Source organism: Dermochelys coriacea, chromosome 2, assembly GCF_009764565.3.
Source record: "Dermochelys coriacea isolate rDerCor1 chromosome 2, rDerCor1.pri.v4, whole genome shotgun sequence".
NCBI lineage: Eukaryota > Metazoa > Chordata > Testudines > Dermochelyidae > Dermochelys > Dermochelys coriacea.
In genome coordinates, this window is record NC_050069.1 from 34,020,552 (window position 1) to 34,030,508 (window position 9,957).

At 37.8% G+C, this 9,957-nt stretch overlaps 1 protein-coding gene across 3 annotated transcripts in view; it reads left to right on the top strand.

Annotated features, from left to right (window-relative positions):
- Positions 1-9,216, top strand: part of RSPO2 (R-spondin 2) — a 169,689-nt gene extending 160,473 nt beyond the window's left edge. For all 3 annotated transcript variants that reach the window (XM_043507425.1, XM_043507424.1, XM_043507426.1), the window contains 2 exons: positions 7,058-7,183; positions 7,223-9,216. In XM_043507425.1, the coding sequence (XP_043363360.1) occupies positions 7,058-7,167 (110 nt within the window). In that variant the 3' untranslated portion in view covers positions 7,168-7,183; positions 7,223-9,216. The remainder of the gene's footprint in view (positions 1-7,057; positions 7,184-7,222) is intronic.
- Positions 9,217-9,957: the final 741 nt, after the last annotated feature.

Genomic DNA, 9,957 nt, shown 5'->3' on the forward strand with positions numbered 1-9,957 from the left:
GTTTCTTGCTCATCATACAAAGGAAATACTACCCCAAGTGCCCAATTAGAACTGCAGCAACATGGCGGAATGATAGGAATGATTTACAAATGTAAAAGCACTGAACCCTCAAAAGTAGAACTGAGACAGAGGGAAAGATCAGGAGGAGTATATTTAGAAAGATCTGCCTCATGCCCCAGCCACTGTTGTTTTAACTTAATACTCATAGCTGCCGACATGTGAAATCTCTGAATATGTAAATATGTGGACGGGAGTGGGAAGAATAGGGATGCACCTTCATGCCCTATTGATAGAGCAATATATTGAAATAGAATTTTAAATTCTAAATTTTAAAGAAACAGCAAGAGCATTTTAAATATTTTCCATATATATTATATAAAAGAAAAAAGAACAGCCGCGGCAACAACAAGAACAACAACAACAACAAACAGTTGGCATGTATGGGCACCCCCAAATTATAATAATCTGAGAAACAAATCATGCATACTGGAAATTATATTGTAGTTACAATCATTGGCTTTTTGCTTTAGTATTTTTTTAAATTCAAATACTTACTGCCCTCTTGTGGAGAAAAGCTGTATTTTATCAATCTAGAGAAAGCAGATGGAGAAATCTTGTAAGATCGCATCCATCTTTCTGCGTGGGCAGAAGATTCAGTTATTCCCCAGATAAAGGATGGATCAGATACTAAACTGATACTACATGTCATAATAGCCATGGAATTAATCAGATTATAGTAGCTCCGTGAGAGCAGTTTCTTGATAAGCATATTTTATACATTAACAATGTTGTCTCAGGCTCTGAGGACACGGCACCGTCTGTACTTTGTTTTTTGGAATGTTGTGGATACCCCTGTGTTTCAAACACCCCTCCCTTAAAAATATGCATTAGGAAGATCACCTCTCCTCTGAAAAGGGTTGGATGCAGCTCCCTTCATTCTGAGTCTATTAACATGTATCCTAAACTAGGCAGACAGGTCCATTCAGAAGCATGTGCAGCGTTTCCAAAGCCTGATGGCTCAGGAGGTGAAACCCCTGAGTAGGGAACTGAGTACGATGTGTCTTGCATGGGAGTGTGCAGCAGTAACTACAGGATTAGAGACAGTCAAATGGTCAACAATAAAATCCTGATTCATAAATAAATGTGCCACATTAGGTTTGATGCTTTGTGGGGCCATTATTCACTGGTATTGGCTCAGCAGCTGCTTATTCGTGAATATTAGCACCAGCAATATTATTGTGAATATTAGCACCAAGAATTATTAGTCCAGAAATACATGTTGGAAATGCATTATTCACTGTTTGCTACTGACCTGCTGATTGGTTTGTCATCCAGGCAGGGGGCAGAAGCAGTACACTGCAACCTGAGTGACCAGCCACACACTATGAATAATCAATACTGTACAGTTAGTGAACAGTTCATAAGGAACACTAAAAATTACTAGCTCAAACAGCTTTGGCTAGTATTTATAAATAACAAATACATTAGTAGAAAAGAAGGATTGATTCATGTATAATTTGGCACTAAACAAAAAAGCAAAAATTTAGAGCTGTCAAGCAATTAAAAATTAATAGTGATTAATCATGCGATTAAAAGAAAATGAATTGTGATTAATCATGTGATTAATCACACTGTTAAACAATAATAGAATACCATTTATTTAAATATTTTTGGATGTTTAAAAATGAACATGTGCTGGGTCATCATCTGAGACTGCTATAACATGAAATATATGGCAGAATGTGGATAAAACAGAACAGGAGACATACAATTCTCCCCCAAGGAGTTCAGTCACAAATTTCATTAATGCATTATTTTTTTAACGAGCATCATCAGCATGGAAGCATGTCCTTTGGAATAGTGGCCAAAACATGAAGGGGCACATGAATGTTTAGCTTATCTGGCACGTAAATACCTTACAATGCCGGCTACAAAAATGCCATGCAAATGCCTGTTTTCACTTTCAGGTGACATTGTAAATAAGAAGCAGTCAGCAGTATCTCCTGTAAATGTAAACAAACTTCTTTGTCTCAGCAATTGGCTGAACAAGAAGTAGGACTGAGTGGACTTGTAGGTTCCAAAGTTTTACATTATTTTATTTTTGAGTGCAGTTATGTAACAAAAAAAAATCTACATTTGTAAGTTACATTTTCACTATAAAGAGATTGCACTATAGTACTTGTATGAAGTGAATTGAAAAATACAATTTCTTTTGTTCATCATTTTTACAGTGCAAATATTTGTAAAAAATATAAAGTGAGCACTGTACACTTTGTATTCTGTGCTGTAATTGAAATCAATATATTTGAAAATGTAGAAAAACAACCAAAAATATTTAATAAATTTCAATTGCTATTCTATTGTTTAACAGTGTGATAATCATGATTAATTTTTTAATCACAGTTAATTTTTTTGAGTTAATCATGTGAGTTAAGTGTGATTTGTAAAAGATATGTTTTGTAAAAGCTGCTTCTCATAGTGAATAACAACACAGAGAATCTAGCTCAGTTTCAAAGTTTCCTTGGCTCTATGCACTAGCCTCTATAAACCATCGAAAGAATTTCTAAAAGTTCCGTTCAAACCTTTGTTGGAAAGTCCCTGTAACAAGTCTTGAAAACTCAATGCTTCATAGGTGAGGATAAATCAGGATTAAGTGGCTACTGGGGAAAATGTTACAATGTTACAATACCAATTGCAATGTTACTATACCAATCCATTTTTGAAAAGTGTTTAATTACCATGCAAGGAAAAAGATCTTAAAAATAAATGTGTGTCCACATACACACACACAGAACAGTCTGGGTGATCCTGTCTTTGCTTTGTTCAATTTAATTTGTTGTTCACTCTAATCCCGTTGGTGTAATGCATCACAGACTTTCAAGGAGAATTTGATCACAGTAATAAAATAATTATTGAAGATTAATCTTGATAAGGAGACAGCTATTTTGGAAAGTAGAAACAATGGCTATGGCTATATGCCAAATGACAGGCAGGGGTGTTATTACTAGAAATAGTGAATAGCCACTTAAAGAGCACAGCTGGCCATAGATCCCAGCCTGCTGTGCCAAACTACTTGCGTGCTTGAATTCTTTCTGAGAAAGATGGTTTTATAAACAGTGTGGATCAGATTTGATATCTGAGCTATTGTCACTTTCAGTCTCATGCAGTGACACCATAAGCTAAGATGTATAGTGATGCCTTGGAGCCATGTTGGGAGGAAAGACTTAGGGCCACATTGCAGCGTTTAGACACTAGTGGGATTGGAGAGTGGTGTGGGGCCACGCTACCACATAGGGGATGTCGAGGGGGATTGTACCAGGCTCCCCACCCTGAGGAGGATGCAGGCTGTAGCACTGTTTAGGGAAGCTGAACCATCCTTTAGAGAGGTGTAGCTTGTTTCCGCCATTCTGAAGTGTGGTGCTGAGGAGGGGCTGGGACAACAATGCTCCTCCTCCTCCTCTTCAGCCCCTTTGGTGGGGGGGACTAAAGGTCCATGTGGATTCCTGAGTTCAGAGACTCCTCTTGCCCTCTCTCCTATGTAGCCTCAGGAGGGCCTGCCACAATCCAGCCTTTAGCCATTTCTCTCTGTGTAGTATGCTGGGCAATCTGTATATGTAATGGACCCTGGGTAAAATCTAACATTCACTTCAGCAGGCCCCAGGAACCCCAGGTCCTGGAGCCAGTGTTATTCTGCTCTGATGGAAGGGGCTTGGATTCAGGGGGGCTCCAGCAGCCCAGGTCCTTGCTCAGCAGCACACAATAGATGGGAGCAGGACATGGGTGGAGTTGTGTCAGGGTAGGTGCCAGAGTATATTCACAGCTGTTTCACATCCTCCCTCTGCAACAGGGTTACCTCACCCACACAGCTAAAGAAACCGCTGCAGTGCAGTGGCAGGGTCTCTCCCTGGCTATGCTGGGGCAAATGCCTTTTCCTCCTTCCTCCTACATGTCTCCCTGGTGCCCGCAAGCTAACTGTTGGCTGAGATTTCACATTTTGTGCATGTGTGAAGACCTACTTCCTCTACCATACATACAACACCATAACACCCTGCAATAGAACAGTCTGTAGCAAAATGTAAGGAAGTTCATTCTCTTCTTCTTAGCATTTGTTTGCTGACAAAGTAAACATCCTAAGATAAGTCTGAATTTAATGAAACTTTGCATGCATGGAGGCATTGGCACCACATTTTGAACTCTTTAGCCTTCACATTCAGTACTTTTTTCACTAGTCTCTAAGAGTCTATTGCATTCTAGGAACAAAACGGGCTAGCCAATAGAATGCCGTTTAAATTACCAAGAGCTCTCCATCTGAAATTCTAAATGGACTTTGGGGCTGTGTGTGTGCAGACAGTACCCAGAACTGATGCTTTCCCAAGGGAAAGTCTGTCCATTGCGCTAGGTCAAAAATGTAGTGTGTGGTGTGAGGAGGGCCAACACAGCATTACATGGGGGCACTCCAGAGGTGTAACTCTTTCCTTGACTCAACCCCCTCCTTTCCAACCTGCAGGAGTTATTTCGGCTCTAGGGCTGTTTCCAAAAGGAAAACAGTGAAACTGTCATTGTTTTTGTCAAAATCACTGTGTTTTTAATAGACTAGCTGAATCCCATCAAAATACTTGAAATGGTCTTTGTCGCTGCTCTGTACAATGATATAGAATCACTGAAGTCTGTTATACTTCATTGCTTCTTTACCATGATACCATGGGGTATCATATTCACAGAGCAAGCTAGCAATGTGATTTGTAAGGGGAAACTATGATAGAATGCTGAAACAAGTGGATACAGAGTAGTGCTTGCTCTGTCATTTTAGCAGTGAGTTTCAGAATTCACAGTGAAAAAGTTTACATCTTTTACTGAATTAACACTCCACACAGCATTCTATTTACTTCTTTGGAGGGGAGGATAAAGAAAACAAGATGTGATGGTGAGCGCATATTATACTTCCTTTGCTGAGTGGTGTATGCACTCGTCCCAGTAAAGTGATAGAAGAGTCAGGTACTGATCAGCTTCAGTGGAAAAACTTCAATGAAGGCATGAATGCACCCCCTGCTCTTCTGACTAGCAGCTTTGTCACCCCTTTCAAAATTGCTTCTGTCCATTTGCCAGTTAATAATTGAACTCCAAGATTCAGGCTTAAAAACTATTTTGAACATGTAAAATATGAGGAAAAAATACAATATGCAACTGTTTAAACATCACTGTTTTGATCCCTGGATCAAACCAATATAATTGCATGAGAAAATTATGATAGTATAGAAATTTTTATAATTGAAACCATCTCTGTTTTAATGCAATTTAGTGTCAAGTTCTTCATCTTTCTGACCTCATTAGATGTGCCTGGTCATTAGATACGGTGTTACTAAATAGTTTTAACTTAAAGGCTGCTCCGGTTAATGATTGGTTGGACTAAGGTTTTATGGTGTAAGATTAACTACATTTAAGGATGGCAAAATGCCATTGTAGCATTAATGCCAGACTTTAATGAGAAGCAGAAGTAAACTCCTAGGACTCTGACAATTTTAATGTGGGATCACAGTTGTGCTCTCATTATCTTAATGCCCTGTTATATTTTAAAAATAAAAATAAGTATTCTTCTCCCCGCCAACTCCTAATGATGATTACACTGAATGGTATAATCTCAAGAATATATAAAGTCTTAAAATCATATGTGCATTAGATATATAATGCTGTTTCCTTTTGAACCATATCCTTTATGTAAACTCTTATAATCAAATGGAGAAAATGTTTCATAACTTCTCATTGTGTCTGCCTTCATTTACAAAGCATATGAAAGCAACACAAGATCATACTGACAATCTTCTCTAGTGCTAAAGAATACTCTCTCTCTCCCTCTCCTTATATTGTACTATTTTTTATATTATAGGACACAATTTTTTCTCCACTCTCATCCTCTTAAGTGAATTAAGTATTCCTGAAAGGTGCTGGATTTGCAGGTCTAGAGACTGAACTCCTCAGTTTTTCCACTGATCATGTACAGCAGTATAAATATATCCTATACTCCTCACACAGCATATCTCAATAGGACCTGGAGGCTTCTATCTAAAGCCCTATTCCTTCATACCTAAAAGCACATTAAGCACATGTGTTAGGCCCTGATTGAAGAAAGCATCCTTATTCAAGACTGCATTTTAGCACCTGCTTAAGAGTTTGGTTATTCATGCACCACACTGAACAATTGCCATTCTGGTGACTAACATACTAACACAGTAGCTGTGGGTATGTCTACACTGCAAAAGGATGTCACAGCAGCGATTCTCAGAGCCCAGGTCAATTGACTTGGACTTGTAGGGTTTGTTAGGATATAGATATTTAGGCCTGGGTGTAAAGGCCTATACGTTAAGAATTTACGTGTATTCTTATCACTTAGCTAGTTATAGAGGTACAAAACAAGACTCAAGATCACTGTCTGCATGTGTAAGGGCCTTCTCTTACTGTGACAGTCTGAGGCCCTGTTCTTAGGCTAAGATCTTTGGCTAAGCAGCAGAGGCAGCCATAAGCTGGGAAGCGAACAGTCACATCCAAACTAGTCACATTGAAATAAGGCAATCTGGGGCTGTTAGAAAGGTGATCCGATCTATCACCTCCAGAGAAAGGGAAGAGCCTAGAAGATTTAAATTCTTGTTTTGTACCTCTATAATTAGCTAAGTGATAAGAATACACCTAAATTCTTAAAGTATAGGCCTTTACAGACAGACCTGAATATCTATATCCTAACAGGGTTTGTACCACAGGGCTAAAAGTAGCCATATAGACATTCCAGAGATGGGTGTAGATCTCAGAGCCTGGACTCCAGCCCAAGAAGGAATGTCTATACTGATATTTTTAGCCCCAAGTCAGTTGTCCTTGGCTCTGAAACGTGCTGCCACAGGACTTTTTCTCTTTTCTTCAGTGTAGATGTACCGTGTGTCAGCATTGCCACACAGTACATATTTTCCCAGCAACTTCTAGAATAATTTTTGCATTCTCTGAAAAACACAACATAACCCTTTACCTAATGATTGATTGTTTTATTTTTGTGCTTTTTTTTTCCAATTAGGAAGGAGGACAGCAAAAACAAAGGACAAGAGAAAGAAGAAAAAGAATTTAATGGAAAGGGCTCAGAAGCAGCACAGCATCTTCCTAGCTACAGACAGAGCTACCCAGTAAAGACTTTTCTGTTTATATATATATATATATATATATATATATATATATGTATATATATATATTTTGCAAAGTGCACAAAAGCTGCTATATGCTCCTGCATATGGATGCACTGCAATTCAGCTGCTTTGACAGTATTGGTTGCAAATAACTTGTGAAAAATGTCCACAGGTTTGTTTGTGTTATTTATACTTCTTATTTTTTGAACCTGAAGACTCCGAGGGCTGGAGCGCACTGAGTTGAATCAGTGGAATTGGTGCCGAAATGTGTCAAAGACTTTGCATTCAGTGCCTGGGAAATGGAAATGGCCAATGTGTTGACATAAAAGTGAAACAGGAAAGAAGGCTGCAAATCACCATTAGATAATGGACTTGTGCATATTTATATAAAAGAGGAGGTCTGGGTGGTGTAGCTACTCTTGCATTTATGACCTTTATTTCTCATATTTGTACATTTCAAGAGTAAATGTATATGAATATCTGCTTAGTGTTAATGTGCATTATTCTCTGTATTGAAACAATTGTATAATAAAACTGCTTTAAGAAGATATGCCACAGGAGTTACTGCTTAGTGTTCTAGAAGCACAATAGTCCTCATGTGTACATATTATGCGGTCTGTGTGTAAATAAACTTATTTACTGTACATTTGTGCTTTCATTCTCATGTGTAACATGTTATGTATGTTTAAAGTTATGTCATTTTGGTTCCAGTAATTTCTAAACATAGTCCAGTAAACACTTCTTACTATGTTTTGAATGTTTTTACAGTTTATCATTAATTTTAAGGAAGCCAGGTGTGTTTCTCATTTGTTAAGGCACTTTCACATAGCTAAACTAGATTGCATTGGCCTCAAAACACAGTGTCAGATTTGGAATATTCATGCCTAATTCTTTCAGTAAAACTAAAGTCTCTTCAGTTACAATGTAACCTTATCTTGGTGTTGCTTCTCACAGAAAGAAATCTGATATCTAAAAGTTAAGGTAAATTATGGAGGTGACGGACGTTCAGGGAAACAAGATTGTGAATGGGGAATTATATGAACAACTCTCATTATCCATCACAGGAGTTGCATGCATAGCTCCCTTCATACTGTAACCAGTACTTTATCCCCACCAGTCCTAATAACGATTACTTCAAAATCTTAGCCTTACTGGTTAGCAAAAGAGGCCTTTACCATGGGGATTAGAAAAGAAATTGCCACCAAACATTATAAATTAGATAATTTGTAGGTGAAGGGGATTCATTTCCTGGCATTGGCACTCAGTTCAGGAATTTGTAGCAAGTTTCAACCTTGCAATGCATCTGGGTCTGTTTATTTATTGCATTTCCCCATTTAGGGAAGGAGAAATCTCAAAGGGTATATTTCCGTAGTCTTGCATTATTGGGCCAGCATTCCAAGTGAAGGCTTTTGAAGGTCTGACTTGGAAAAGCCTGCACTACAATTGCTGCCTGCCTTCACTCGTGGATGTTACTCTGGCTCCAGAACTAAGATTGTATGTGCATCATGACCTTAAGAACTAGAGAAAATATAAAGCAAAGAAAAAAGGCTTTGCCACCTATCTCTTTAGAAAATAAAACTTAGTGTTAGTTTTAGGTTTACTGGTTCTACTCTTCACAAATAAACTATGAAAGAAAAATATAAACAAACACAGACATCGTATCCATGCTTAGCTATCTAGGAGTATTTTTACTACAAGAAATACACAGTATTAAGCCATATATGAATGTTGTATGAAACTTCTTATGGATTTTCACTTAATCCTGAAGTTCTCAACTCTTTTCATTCTAAAGTATGTTCCTATTTAGCTTGAACAAGTTACATATAGTACCTTATTGTTGAGACTAATAAAATTTTTCTATTCTTGGGATGTCGTTTTGCGATTAAATAGCTGACTTAAAAAAATGTAGCTGCCTATTTTGATTGTTGGTTATCAGGTTTGGTTATAGATGCAGTGAACACATGAGCACAATTCCACTGGCAGAGAGTACAAATATTTTATTAGCCATGTCATGAAATTTATTGTACAAAATACAATAAAACTTTATAGTCAACCTCTGAGTAAAATATGTTGGTTCTTTTTTAATTTAAAGAATGAATTTCCTATTAATGGAATCCAGAAAAAATATTCAAAGAAGTTTGGTGAGTAGAAATGTGTTTGCCCACGGAAGCTGAATAATTAAGAGATTTTTAAACCAAACAAAATTTTGTCAGGTTTCAGAGTAGCAGCCGTTTTAGTCTGTATCCGCAAAAAGAAAAGGAGCACTTGTGGCACCTCCGAGACTAACAAATTTATTTGAGCATAAGCTTTCATGAGCTAAATCCACTGAATGCATCCGATGAAGTGAGCTGTAGCTCACGAAAGCTTATGCTCAAATAAATTTGTTAGTCTCTGAGGTGCCACAAGTACTCCTTTTCTCTTTGCAAAATTTTGTCAGTTATTTACATGGTATTGTAAATGGGCCTGGCACCTTAAAACAGGTTCTGTATGCTAAACATAAGCTAAAGAACAATCCTCCTTTCCCAGTGATCTTATACTCAAAATGCACCTTTACAGTGTAGATAACACATAGAACAATGTCCCAGATTCAGGACAGCATTTAAGCATGGGCTTAAGTATATCCTTTTTCAGGATTCATTGACTTCAATGGGACTTAAGCACATGTTTAACTTTAATCACACAATTAAATGCTGAATAGGGATGGTTTCTTGAATTGGGTCTGTCACATTGTCTACAGTGGCTCACTACTCTCAGAAACAGGGCAGAGAACCCAAACTGGTGGTTCTAGAATTAG